A 14,905-nucleotide genomic window follows, 5' to 3' on the forward strand; every position below is an offset into this window, starting at 1 on the left:
GCCCCGCCCGCCGCCCCGCAGGAAGTGCGCCCTGAGCCCTCGGCCTGGGTCCTCCTAGTGTCCAACCTCGCCTCCTAGAGAGCGGCCCTGTGGAGGCTGCGCGCTGTGCCCAGCGCAGATGTTTAACGGAAATCGGAGGTGGAGAAAGACGTTGGAGGAGCCTGTTCCATTCCACCCGCGTTTACTGGTGCGCCCACGGGCAGCCACGCTTGGAGATGGGGGCGTTGGAGCACGCACCTGGGTCGGGATCTTCTGACCCTTAAAATAACCCAAAATGGAAGGAATTGTGAGACATAATAGGAGTGGCATAAAGGACTATTATTAGGCTCAAAGGAGAGAACAATTCAAGGAGATGACCTGGGGTTTCTTCAGATGCACGCTGAGACCCCGTGCCATCTTGCTTCTGCAGCTAAGCTGCGTTTATGTAAGGTTAAACCCCGTGAGCGAACATCAGTAAGTAAAGAGAGGGAGTGCTACCAATGATAGGACTTTAAACTCACACCTGGACTGAACTGAAGCTTTTTGAAAGAACAGTGAGATTTAAGCTCTTTTTCATGCTTTTGTGCTTCCTTTCAGGCCTTTGGCTGAGCTGGATTCTCAGCTTTCTTTGCGAGCAGAGTGGAGCTAGGCAGTCATTGCTTCAGCCACGTGGGGTGGAAGTTCACTTCCTTCTCCCACCTTACCTGTCTCTGCAGCGTTTGCTCTTAGGCCAAGTCAGTAGAGGCTATCAGTCCAGGCAAGAACAAATCAATACTAACAATGTAACAGGTAGGGTGGCTTATTGTGAGGGAGCACATTTTTTCCCTATCTGTTCCCAAACTTTCGGTTTGTCCCGTTTCACCACAAATCTTGAAGCTGGGATTCACTGTGGTCTACACCACACTTTAACCTAGAAACAAGTGATGTTTCGGCAGGAGGAGAATGCAGAAAGTTGAAGCTGACCCAAAATATCACTCAGAGACTCAATGAGCTTCAAAGATCTTCCTTATTCTCCCAGCGTGATTCATTGGGCCTTCGTCCTCAGTTACCATCTTTTGTCTCCGCACGTGTCTGCCTTGTGGGGAGACCAGGGCTCAGAGGGCACTGGGAACAATTTTAAGTGCTGCATCTACCTTACAGGATGCCAATGTCTGGTCCTCTTGGAACTGGGTAAGATTAACACTTTTATATTCAACAGCTGCTTGACAACTGCTACAGACCCTATTCATGGTTCTTCTGATTGGCGTAAAAATAAACAGCATGAATATAACTGGAAATGAGTGTTCTATAGAAGTATAGCATAGAGATTTCTTATTGAATGGCGGTATTTATTTTAGCAACCAGGCTGCCGTACCATAATGGAGGTTTTATTAAGACTCCACACAGCTTTCTCTTCAAGGACACCAAGGAAGAGTTAAATGTGATTGACATTGGAAGTCCTACTTGGTCACCACAGGTGGGTGACCCTGAGCAAGTTGCCTAACATTAATGATCCTGTTTTCTAACCTAAAGGGAGGAGCACAGGGAGCAAGGTAGTGTTGTGGGAATGAAATCGTATTCCTAGCAAAATACTGGTTGTGGCATAGACGCTCCCTTCCTTTCCCCCTCTGTCAAGTTTCCTCTGCTACTCTTATGAAGTGATAATCCCAACATCTTCATAATTAAACATGCTGCACTCCAAACTCCTCTATTTGCTCAGTTTGAGTCAGAGTACCAATTTGTATGCTCCCATCCCGCCAAAAAAAACCCCTAAAACAAAACAAAAACATAAAACCAGAGTTCCTGAAAGGCTGGATTCAAAATTGAAACAGTTTATTTATTTATTTTTCAATTTCCTGGTTGGTCAGTGGCATCTGGCCACAATGACCCAGTAGGTAGTCATCAAAACTAAAGAAAGTGAACTTCGGTGGAAAACATTTTGGTAAAAGTTTCCACCATTCATTTTTAGCCCAGGACTGCCTATTCATATTCACCATTTCCTGTTGTATTGCAGTGTTCCTTGTGGTGGAAAACTGATAGTGAAATAACGTTAAGTGTCCCAAAGTAGGTGACTATGTTTTTACGAAAGGTTTTCAAAGCAACATGGTGCTAAGGAGGAAACGTGAAGTTTTTATGAGATTTTATTTTATTTCTTATTGATTGGTTTTGAGAGACAGAGAGGGAGAGAGAAACACATCGATGTGTTGCTCCTCCCATTTATGCTTCATTGGTTGATTCTTTCAGGCCCTGACCAGGATCGACCCCACAACCTTGGTGCATCTGGACGACACCAACTAACTGAACTACTTGGCCAGGGCCTGAAAACTTTATGTCAGAACAGAAAATTATTGCGTTTGGTGGAATTTGTGGAGGGCTGAGCTCTGAGGAAGAACAAACTAGATATGTGGGGGGGGGGGGAGGCACAGTTCTTGGGGCACAGAACCCAAGAACTGAGCCTGGGGCCTTCCCGCATCCATAGGGAATCTTAGGCATGTAGGCTTGTGCCTTGCAGGGGCCAGGGCCCTGGGCCCCAAAACTGGTAAGTTTGCCAAGCTGGAATCCTGTAAATCTCACTAGCAAGTCTGTGAGAACTTTACATGAGCACCCAGACCTCAGAAACAAAGCAGAGCCACAACAGAGCATTCTCTTTCTCTCCCCTGGTACAGCATGTGCTTAGGCTGTATTCATGTTTGTGTTAGCTGCTCACCCTCTTCTGGTTTTTAATACAATCATGGCTTTATTCTACATGGTATCCCAAACCCTGCCTCAAAATAACACCAGCACTTCTGAAGTGGACGGCTAAGGAGGACAAAGGAGGTTTTTAAAGAGCATTCAGAGTGACATGGACAAAGCCACAGAGGGCTGTCTCAAACAAGAGGGACAACTGAGAAGGCGCTGTCGCCAACAGAGGCAAAATTGTGTGGATGATTTAATTCAGCCAATGGCATCCCAGGAAAAAGCAAAAGCCAGCAGGTCCACTTGAGGCTAGGATCTGAAGAGTTTTGCAAACAAGAAATTGGACCTTGCCCCAGAACCAGCAGAGATGCTTGAGGGTAAATGATAGGACATTTATCTTTCTATATTGAAGTGCCTGGCCCCCAAAAACATGGAGACCCTTTGCAGTGGGTAATGCAGCACAGATCATGGGATTGGTGCCCAAGGACCACCTACCTGTGAGTTTGTTCACGTGCCAACTTCTAGACCCCACCTAAGAGATTCTGATTCTGGGGTGGGGCTGAAATCTAAGTCTTATTAACAACTGATGCTCATGTTGATGCTGGTGTATAGACTGTGCTTTGACAGACACTGTTCTTAGAGCTCCACCCATTTCTCTAAACCAGAAATTGACATTCCAAACCTCCTTTTGTATATAGTATTTTAAGTGCTTGCTTTGGAGAAATTTCCTGTTTCCTGAAAAGTGCTTAAAACACAAATTTCTCTTACAAAATGCTATTGCAGCGAACTTTACCCTATGCTTTTATGGTTATTTTTATTGAGGACCTACCAGGTGCTTCAAGTACAGAGGGGCTCAGATGAACTAAATTATCTGTTGACATTCATTTTTTAGTGCTGGCTATGAAGTGCCTCACGATGGAGTGAATAGTTTCCAGAGCTCCAGAAACTTCTTTTGGCTGGCCTGTGGGCTCCTAGTAACAAGGGCCTCCTCTGGCCATAGAAATGCAACTCACCACCATCACAGGGGACACCTGCTACTTGGCTTTCTTCACAAGCAGGCTCTGGAGTGTGGGGGTGTGCATGTATCCTTTTGTGGTGGCCACCCAGCAGGGGCTGGGCTGGAGAAGATACTGAGCTGACAAGCCCTGGCACGGAATCTTATTCACCGTGAATTTTTGGATAAGATAGAAACACCTATTTACTGGCTATGTGCTCCATGAAAGTGTGTGGGTCCATTACTAGGAATGATCCTTAAAGGGCATCTAGAAGAGGAACATTCAGATATCACATGACCCAGCAGTTTCATTCCCAGACCACAACAGAAATGCATGTGTATCTTCATCAAAAGATGGATTCAAGAATCTCCACATTGGCGCTATTTATAAGTTTACAGAATCAGGCATCTAGTGCATGATCCTAACTTCATAAATGAGGAAGCTGAGGCCCAGAGATATTAAGTAACTTGTTCAAGGCCAACCAGCTAGTGCTATTGCTAGTGCACCCTTCCAAGTGGATGCATAGTGTCCACGTGGGTTTGGGGAATACTAGTTTAGGTAAAGCCAAAAGGTAAAGGAGTGAAGAAAGAAAGAGGCTCAGCTGGAGTGGTTCAGTTGGTTGAGTGTCGCCCTGTACAACAGTTGGGGTGCGTAAGGAAGGCAACTGATCTATGTTTCTATCTCACATCAGTGTTTCTCTCTCCATTCCTCTCTCTAAGCATGTCCTCGGGTGAGGATTTAAAATTAAAAAAGAGAGTGCTCAGTAACTTTTATTTGCCTACCAGTCATCTGCCCCTTTTCACTGTTGTCCTGTCTCTTCCTCTCTCTCCCTACAAATGCAGTTTTGTGAGGTTCTGATGCCTGGTGCTGCTACAGCCATCTTGTGGCCAAGAGTGGAGACATACCCCATACCCTGAGGATAGCAGAGTAGATGAGAGCCTGTGTTCTGAGGGCACCAGTGAGCACTGCACCTAACCCCGGACATCTTAAGTAAACCATAAACACCACTGTGGTCTCAGACAGTTTAATTGGGATCCCTGTAACACACAGTTGAATTCATCCTTAGAGATTCTGTAGACAAGGAATGCAAGCAGGCAGGAGAGAAGCGAAGAAGCGAGTTTCCCTTTGTGGGTCGTGGTGTTCCGATCAGCAGAACCATCCTCCTATCACATGCATTCTCGAAAGGGGAAATAGACTCTTGGGGTGGGGGTGGGGCAAAAAACGCTTAGATATTACAAGGGCTGTGGCCCTCCAAAGTTACCAGCCAAAATCTTATGTCTTAATATTTGCTTTTTCTCATTAGCGAAAATTTAAATCTAATCAACTTTTCCCCAGTGGAGGCAGTGATAAGGAAAAAAAAAAAGCTGAGAAACACTGCTCTCTAAGATGTGGAAAAAGCAATAAGAGGAACAGAGCTCCTGCCTCTGAATTCCACCCGCTCTTCCCACACCTTTGCCCCACTGTGGTAGCTCCAGCCAAGCCTGCTCTGCCAGCCCCTCCTGCGCTTTGTAAACCAGGTGACTTGTACAGGCCCACAGGCTCATCCTAGTCACACAGAGGGAGCGAGACTGCAGGCACAAAGCCTTGTCCTTCTGTATAACCTGTGGGCAGAGTAGCAAGATGGTGCTGGGGCCACAGCAAGAGAAGTATATTCAGTACCCAGGTTATATAGATCCAGGCGAGGTGACTTGCTAATGGTAAGGCTTCCCTCACACTGCCAGCTGTATGAGGTAATTAATTATGCTGAAGCTTCAGGATTCTCTGATTGGTTTTCTGTGCCCCAGCTCAGGCCTCTTATGCTATGACAGGCAGCACACCATCACCACCACTCGTGAAGAAAATGGGAGATTCAGGAAGCTGCGCTCGCTACAACCCATTGATCTGATTCTCTCTGCTTGTGAGAATAGTAGCCTTTGGGCATAGGCCAAAACCCCCAGAAACTTCTAGAAGTTTTATCTGTTGGAAAGCTCATTTTCTACAAAATCAAACTCAGTCCTCTACAAGACTTCTTAACTCATGCTGTCCTACACTAGAATGAAGGTTCATTCAGTTCCAAATTTCTAGTGCTTATAGTGTCTCTTGGCTCCTCCAGGTTTGACCTTATAAGGTTGTTAGTCTCATTCAACTGCTTCTTGTCATCAAGTCAAGGCAGACCCACGTTCTTCCTAGGAGAAGCCACACATCTAGTCCCTTGGAGTGGGATCTTAGGAAGTGATTGATGGTACAAGCAAAGTAATTTAACACTGAATGAGAGCAGAGTTCTAGGTTCACCTCGACCCCTGGATTTCTGTACAGCCTCAGAATTAAGGTCTGCTCTGTTGACTTGGTTCCATCCATTAGCCCAATACTACCTAGAACCCTGCGTAGTGTTGATACACAGGTACATGGCCAGTACTGTCTGGGAATCAGGAAACTGAAGAAGACACCAGAAACTAAAGCATGTCACTGCTCTCTTTACAAAATGGAACATATGCTACAAAATCATAATTACTAATAAAAGAGAATAGTATCTCTTTAAAGCTACTCTCATCTGCACAGCTCCTGTATTTTTATTAGAGTAGAGATATTGCTGCTGATGGCGTCCCATCACATGGATAAGAGAAGCTACACACTGTCCACTCCTTCCAAATGAGACCCAGGGGGCCTTCGGCTAGTCGGGCAGTGAAAGGCAGTAGAAAGAATATCTCTCACCTACCAGTACGGCTTCAGGTGGTACAGAAATCAAGAGACAGTGCAGTTGGCCAGGTAGCTCAGTTGGTTAGAGTGTTGTCCTAATATGCCAAGGTTTCAGGTTCGATTCCTGGTCAGGGCACATACAAGAATCGACCAATGAATGCATAGATAAGTAGAACAAATTGAGGTTTCTCTCTCTCCCTTCCTCTCTCTTTCTCTAAAATCAATAATAAACACACAAATAGAGATTGTGCAGAGTTGAGTGGGGAGCCAAGATTTAAAAATAAAAAATAAAAAAAACAGGGTAAGGGATCTGAATTGGTCACTAACGCAAGGGGAGGGTGGTCAAGGCAAGTGTCAATGGTGAAGAAAAGAGCCAGGGTTCAAGAACCAGGACAACATGTCCAGCAAAGAAGCCTCTGATGATCCTGAGCAGTGTTGAGGCAGGGGAGGACCGGGGATGCCACTGTGAACCAGTGTGCTTGCTGGGGTGGATGCGTGGAATGGTCAGGGCGGTCGGAATCTGCTGTTCGGGAAGGCTTCTCTGAGCTCGCTGGGGGAATTTGGACAGGGGAAATGACTTTTCAGAATTGCTCTCTGACCCACCTACATAATTTGTTCAAAGTAAGCAACTCATTGTCAGAAGGCAGGATGCTTTCTTGGCCTAGATATGCTCCCTCAGGAAGAATGCGGCCAGCAAAAGGATCTTCCTCTCCCTCTTAATTTAAACTTTTTATTTTAGGGTACTTTTAGATTTAGTGAAAAGTTGCAAAGATAGTACAATGTCCTCATATACTCCTCACCCAGAGTTAAGGTACATTTGTCACAACTAAGGAGCAACACTGGGACATTACTATTAACATCCACACTATATAATGCAGCAGTAAAAAAGGAATTAGAGCTTCATGTATCAGGAGGTCTATGATAAATTAAAAAGGCAAGTGCAAAAAAAAAAGATTAAAAAATAAATAAGCTGTAACCGGTTTGGCTCAGTGGATAGAGTGTCGGCCTGCGACTGAAAGGTCCCAGGTTCGATTCTGGTCAATGGCATGTACCTTGGTTGCGGGCACATCCCCAGTGGGGGTGTGCAGGAGGCAGATGATCGATGTTTCTCTCTCATTGATGTTTCTGACTCTCTATCCCTTTCCCTTTCTCTCTGTAAAAAATCAATAAAATATATTTTAAAAAATATCCTCTGATGAGGATTAAAATAAATAAATAAATAAATAAATAAATAAAATAAAAAATAAAAAGGCAAGTGCTGAAGTAATATGTATACTGGGATTACTGTATATGACTGAAGGTATATGTGTATGTGTTTACATGAGAATAGAAAACACATAATAGGATATGGACCAAGCTGTTAAGGGTTTTATCTTGGGGTGAGGGGGCAGCAGGGCAGGCAGGAATCAGATTACCATTTTCTTTCTACAACTTCATAATATTTACTTTCACACATTACAATGAGCATTTATTTCTTTTGTAATTTGAACACTCTACTAAGAAAAAAATTTTAAATCAAAACATGAAACATCTGAGTTAAACATTTACAATGCCCCCTACTTCTTTTACAAAGCTAAGCAGTATTATTTGTGTCAGATGACCTCCTGCTTGCCTTTCTCCACTCCTAAATTGATATAACTATAAAAGGAACGGTAAGAAATCCCCTTTACACCCCAATTAAAAGTGCATAGCATTTAAAAGAAACTCTTATGACAGGCATGGCTTTCTATTTCAAATTAAACGTATCCGCTACTCAACAGCAGCAAGGACACCTCCAGGCTCAGTCCTAGGCTCCCACTTATAGCCATGTTGCAATCCTCTCTTCCACCGTACAGACATGTTCCTCTGTGTCCTACCTCACCTTCATCAGATGTGAGAGGTGTTGACAAGCAAGGTTGAATTCATGTCATACAATTTGAGGTGTACTACAGAAGTATTTTCCATTTTTAAAAAACTTCAATTTTACTTATTCAAATTTTTCCTGCTTCAGAATTATGTCTCTTTGCTGTTAACTTTATACGTAATGTGTATTTTTAACTGGAGCTGGTATGTCCTCAGCACCTTTATTTTGAAGATGATCTTAAAAGGTTTCTTAATATTCTAACTACATTCTGAATATAAAATATAACATAGCATATGATGAGCCATCTGGATGACCACTATTTAATCGACTAATGAAATAGGTGTCAATGCCCACATTTATATTTAAGATTTAAAAAAAAAATACCCAAATCTTTCAACTTTAATTTTCTTATGCTGCTGATGAAAGCACAGCAACAGGCTTAGCACAGGTAAACGTACACCTAGTCAGGCCCATCTGAGCATCTGTGGGACCTGCGGCAAGACTACAGATGCAGGCTCACATTCCGTCTGTCTAAATACTTGAAAGTTCTAAATCAAGCTGCAAATGTGTGTAAAGCTATGGCTTCAAAATGACTGAAAGTTGGCTAAATATCAAAGACAACTTACTCTATTATTTTTCATGTCTAGGTGGTCTGTTAATATTTGATATGAGTAATAAAATCAATACATAAACAGTTTATAAAATGTCTCTCTATTGTTTTTACAGGAGCAAAATAATATTTACATTATTATCCTATAAAATAAAAGCCTAATATGCTAAGTGTCCAGTTGTCCGGTCGCCCATTCAACCAATCAAAGCATAATATGCTAATGATATGCTATGGCCACTCAACCACTCCCTATGACATGCATTGACCCCACTGGTGCACGAATTTGTGCATGGGGCCTCTAGTAAGATTATAAGATGTATCACATAAATTGTGTTCCATGAACAGTGTTAAAAGATAAATTGAGGCATATTAAAATTTTTAAGTTTATTTAAGCAGAAATCAATTCCAATTGGACAGCACCAAAGGGGAAAAGGTTAGGGGAGCTCCACAGACAGGAACTGGGGAGACACTTCAGAGAGAAAAGGTAATTATTGATTGGGAATAGCTTAAAGCCTAGTTGGCTGTTTGTAATTGGTTGTCCTTAGGCTTCAATTCTGTAACCTTAAGATATTTGCATGTTTAGATTTTGGTTCACTTATGCAGGCTGCTACAGCATTAGAACCCCCTCAGTCTAATGGTCTCTTTGCATAATCAATTTAACAATAGTAATGTCCAATTGGACACACTTCCTTAAGTGGTTATACTTTTTAGATGGCTTTTTATTAATTTCAATTTAGATAAAACATGTCCTCTGTTAAGGAAGCAATTGAAATTGCCAATTACTAAAGTAATACTTAGATTCAAAACTGAATCACAAATTTTTTTAAAAATATATTTTATTGATTTTTTACAGAGAGGAAGGGAGAGAGATAGAGAGTTAGAAACATCGATGAGAGAGAAACATCGATTAGCTGCCTCCTGCACATCTCCTACTGGGGATGTGCCCGCAACCCAGGTACATGCCCTTGACCGGAATCGAACCTGGGACCTTTCAGTCGCAGGCCGAAGCTCTATCCACTGAGCCAAACCGGTTTCGGCACAAATTTTATATATCATATTACAACATTGAGCCCTAGGCATCAGCCTAGGACTGAAGGAACCGAGTCAGGTCAAGGGCACATACCTCCATTTCAGGCTTCATCTCCAGCCCTGGTCGGGGCAGGTGCAGGGAGGCAACCAACTGATGTGTCTCTCCCACATCAACGCTTCTCTCTCTGTGTTGCTCCCCCTCTCTTCCACTCTCTCTAAAAATCAAGGGGAAAATATCCTCAGGTGATTAACAACAACAAAACCACATTGAAATGGTGATGCATATGATAAATCATTATCTCAGAATATTCGTTTATATTTTAACTGTATCCTAAACTATCACTTAGAATGCAATCTTTACCATCCCTTCAAGTAGTATCTAGAGCATTGGTTCTCAACCTTCCTAATGCCGCAACCCTTTAATACAGTTCCTCATGTTGTGGTGACCCCCAATTTCATTGTTACAAGTTGAACATAATTAAAGCATAGTGATTAATCACAAAAACAATATGTAATTATATATGTGTTTTCCGATGGTCTTAGGGGTCGCGACCCACAGGTTGAGAACCTCTGATCTAGAGTCATACAGCAAATAATCTGTCATGCTTCACTCATGTGTTACGAAACAACAGACCCCAAATGGAATCACTTTTGCTAAGCCCACATCACAGAAGCAAAACTTAGTTCCTAACTTAATTTCAGCTTCAACATTCCCTAGGAATATAATCTTAATCGGTCAGTCTGAAATGTCCTGTTCAGCACCCGTGAGGTATCCACCTAATGGACCCTTTTTGTCCCCCAAAGGAAGGTGACCTTGCCTGAAATAATCCTTTTCTTCCTTGTCCTACCCCCCTCTCTGCCTTTAAAAACCTTTCCTTTCCTGCAGCTTTTTGGCACTCCTATTTACTAAATAGGATGCTGCCTGATTCATGAATTGTTGAACAAAGCCAATTTAATCTGTACATTTACTCAACTGAATTTTTGTTGTTTAATACATGGGACATATAAACCAACATACAAAGGAATATAAGAATATCAATTCCTTAACATTGCAGAAAGGTTCCTCAGCCGAAAGCACAACTGTTGTGAATACTGTAATAATTCATGAGCAACTCCAGAATCACAAATGATAGGGGGGGGAAAGCCAAAAAATGGACATTCAGCACTAACCAGAAACAATTATTGTTTTGTAAGAATTTATTAAATTCATCTAATCTCAGAGGAAGTATTTGGAAGTTAATAATTTGTTTTTTTTCTCACCTATTCCCTGCACCAAAAAAGCTGTGAGCTGTGTCTATTTCTGACCTTGTGAAATCATAGAAAAAAATATATATTGGTCTTTGCACCATTCCCCCTACCCCCCATTCCTGGCACAGAGCTCCTGAAACCCTTATAAATTCCTAAGTGATAAATAGGAGCATTCTTTTGTTCTAGTATTTGATCTTTGACATTTGAACTTTTAAACTTTTCTGTAACTCTCCAATCCTGTGTTAGGCATGATACAGACTATCATCAGTGCAGTGTATGTTGATGCGCCTGGATTCCAGTCCAGTGTAAGGCCTCCTCAAAGAAAACCTCTATGTGCCCAGACTGCTTGATGCCCCTCTTGATGACCACCTGAAATTCATCATCTTCATGATCCATACGGCTGAACTCATCATAATGAACTAATCAAATAGCTAAGACTGCAGGGCTCCTTTCTCTCTTGTGCTACAGTTACATTATAAAAATGAATACTTTTTCTTTCTTCTGTGGAACACTTCTGGGTTTCCTCTAGCTGTGTTTACAGTTTGCAAACTCTAAGACCCATGAATAAATCTTTGTCATTTATTTGTAGCCAAAGCCTCCAGATTCTTTTTTATTATGTTCGACAGGAGGCACCCCTTTACCTCCCTCCACGGGGAAAGAGGCAGAGTGACTTAATGCTTTGCTATCTGTGCCACAGACTGGGCTTGCAAACTGTGGATAAGACTCGACTTCACTGGGCCTCAATCTGCACCTGCTGGCAGGTGATTAGGTCAGGAGGGCAGAGCTCTTATAAATGTGATTAGTGCCCTTACAAATGAGACAGCCATCTATGAACCAGGAAGTGCATCCTCACCGTCATGCTGGCACTTTGATCTTGGACTTCCCAGCCTCCAGAACTGTGATAAATAAAATTCTGTTGCATATAAGATGCCCAGTCTATGCCGAAACCGGTTTGGCTCAGTGGATAGAGCGTCAGCCTGCGGACTGAAGGGTCCCGGGTTCGATTCCGGTCAGGGGCATGTACCTGGGTTGCGGGCACATCCCCAGTTGGGGATGTGCAGGAGGCAGCTGATCGATGTTTCTCTCTCATTGATGTTTCTAACTCTCTATCTCTCTCCCAGCCTCCAGAACTGTGATAAATAAAATTCTGTTGCATATAAGATGCCCAGTCTATGGTATTCTGTTATAGACTAAAACGGTCTCGAAGGATCGCACCTCCTGTTATTCGCAGCTTTGTAGTCCCCTTCCACACTGTATCAAGGTTGGTCTGTGTGATCAACAGTATATGGCAGAAGCAATGGGTATGTCACTTCCACACTCGGGTTATAAAAGACACTGTGACTTCTATCTTGGTCACTCTCTTTAATTCTTATATTACTTGCTCTGGCTGTGAGTTGCCACATCATGAGCAACCCTATGGGAAGGCCTGTGTGATGAGGGATTGAAACCTCCTGCCATTAGCCACGTGAGTGAGTTTTACAAGCAGATCCTTCTATCCAGCCGAGCTTTCAGATGACCTTATAGCTCCAGGTGGCATCTTGACTGCAATCTCAGAAAAGATCCCAAGCTAAAGATCCCACCGCCTAGATTCCAGTCCCTCAGAAACGGCAAGAAAATATGTATCTGTTGGTTTAAACCAAGAACTTTTGGAATAATTTGTTACAAGCAATAGGTAACTAATTCTGTAATTTACTCAAATCTCTACACACTTAATTTTAAAAAATTGATTTTTAGATAGAGAGGAAAGGAAAGAGAGAGAAACATCTTTTGGTTGCCTCCTGTAGGTGCCCCAACTGGGGACCAAACCCACAACCTGGGTATGTGCCCTAACCAGGATTCAAACCCACAACCTTTTGGTGTAGAGGGATGCGCCAACCAACTGAGCCACCCGGCCAGGGCTCTCCGCACTTGATTTTAAAGGCTGTCTAGCCTAATGCATTTCCTATAAATATTTTATCACAGAATAGCAATAGAGGATTAGGGTGGCTTCATTGGAAAGTGAGGACTATTATCAACTCCACTTTGATACTGAAAGTCTATAATAAACATAATGGCTCAGGATGAAGTAATTCACACACTGCTACCTCAAGTTTCCTTATCATTTGACAGAGCCATAGGACTATAACATGCATTCCTTTTATCCTGGACTTTCCCCTAGTACCGTGGTCGGCAAACTGTGGCTCACGAGCCACATGCGGCTCTTTGGCCCCTTGAGTGTGGCTCTTCCACAAAATACCACGTGTGGGTGCGCACGTACAGTGCGATTGAAACTTCGTGGCCCATGTGCAGAAGTCGGTATTTTGTGGAAGAGCCACACTCAAGGGGCCAAAGAGCTGCATGTGGCTCTCGAGCCGCAGTTTGCCGACCACTGCCCTAGTAGATATGGAGGTGCTAAGACCTATTGACCAAGTACCAAGATATCCAGCAAAACACAGATCTTTCATAGTTGCTGCCATCACCACCATCTATCCCCAGAACTCTTTCCATTTTGTAAAACTGAAACTTTATACCCATTAAAGAATTCTCCATTTTTCTCTTCCCCCACCCCCCAACCCCTGGCAACCACCAATCTGATTTCTGTCCCTATGATTTTGACAACTCTAAGTACTTCCTGTGAATGGAATCATGCAGTAAATAGAGTTCCTGGACCCAATTCCAAAGCATCAGATTCCACAGGTTAAGGGGTCAATCCTATAAGACTCCCATTCCCGGACACACACACTTCAGATGGCGGACACAAGCCCAGGTTACCTGTGCTTCTGACTGACTGGCTACAGATTGGAGGTTCCAAAGACCCCTCCTTGGGTTCAATTAATCTGTTTACTCACTAGATTACTGATTTATTACAAAGGATATTAAAGGATATGAATCAGCAGTCAGATGAAGATATACATAGGGTGAGGTCCCAAACAAATGAGCTTCTGTCCTCATGGAACTTGGGGCCCGCACCCGGGCACATGGAAGCCTTCTGTCTCCCCAACTTGGAAGCTCTCCCAACACCCTCTTTAGGTTTTTATAAAGGCTTCATTACATAAGCACGATTGATTAAATCATTGGCAGTTGGTGGCTGAATTCAATCTCCAGCCCCTTTCCCCAGCCCAGGAAGTCTGGGGTGGGACTGAATGCTCCCAACCTGTAATCACTTGGTTGGCTCCCCTGGCAACCAGTCCCCACCTGTAGGTGCTTTCCAAAACCACCTCATGAACAAAACAAAAGACACCTTTATCCCTCTCAACGCTTGGGAAATACCCAAGGTTTCTGGAGCTGTGAGCCAAGAATTGTGGCGAAGACCAATATATATGAGAAATATATATTTCTTATAAGTCACAATATCACACTCAGTATTTGTCTTTTTGTGACTAGCTTATGTCACTTAGCATAATGTCCTCAAGGTTCATGTGTGCTATAACATATTAGAATGTACTTTTTTAAGGCTGAATAATATATATATATATATATATATATATATATATATATATATGCCGCATTTTGTTTATCCATTCACCTGTCAATGAACACTTGGGTTGCTTCCACCTTTTGGGTGTTAAGAATGGTGCTGCTATGAATATGGGTGTGCTAACTCTTCAAGGCCTTGCTTTCAATTCTTTTGGGTATATTCCCAGAAATGGAATTGCTGGGTCATATGGTAATTCTATTTTTAATTTTTGGAGTAACTGCCATACTGTTCCACAGCAGCTGTACCATTCCCACCAACAGTGCACAAGGGTTTCATTTTCTCCACATCCTCACCAATACTTATTTGTGTGTGTGTGCGGGGGGGGGGGGGGTGTTTAAATAGCCATCTAATGGATGTGAATTGGTCCCTCATATATTTTTATTTCCCTTTTACAGATGACAGAACTGAAGCAC

At 42.9% G+C, this 14,905-nt stretch overlaps 1 protein-coding gene and 1 non-coding gene across 2 annotated transcripts in view; one reads left to right on the top strand and one right to left on the bottom strand.

Annotated features, from left to right (window-relative positions):
* Positions 1–11,431, bottom strand: part of SNX30 (sorting nexin family member 30) — a 92,838-nt gene extending 81,407 nt beyond the window's left edge. The window contains 2 exon segments of the mRNA XM_023753223.1: positions 67–258; positions 11,324–11,431. Coding sequence (XP_023608991.1) covers positions 67–258; positions 11,324–11,431 — 300 coding nt within the window.
* TRNAI-AAU lies at positions 6,369–6,441 on the top strand. Its single transcript has one exon. It is a non-coding gene; the product is annotated as a tRNA-Ile (tRNA).
* Positions 11,432–14,905: the final 3,474 nt, after the last annotated feature.

The sequence above is a fragment of the Myotis lucifugus genome, unplaced genomic scaffold, assembly GCF_000147115.1.
Source record: "Myotis lucifugus unplaced genomic scaffold, Myoluc2.0 scaffold_43, whole genome shotgun sequence".
Classification (NCBI taxonomy): Eukaryota; Metazoa; Chordata; class Mammalia; order Chiroptera; family Vespertilionidae; genus Myotis; species Myotis lucifugus.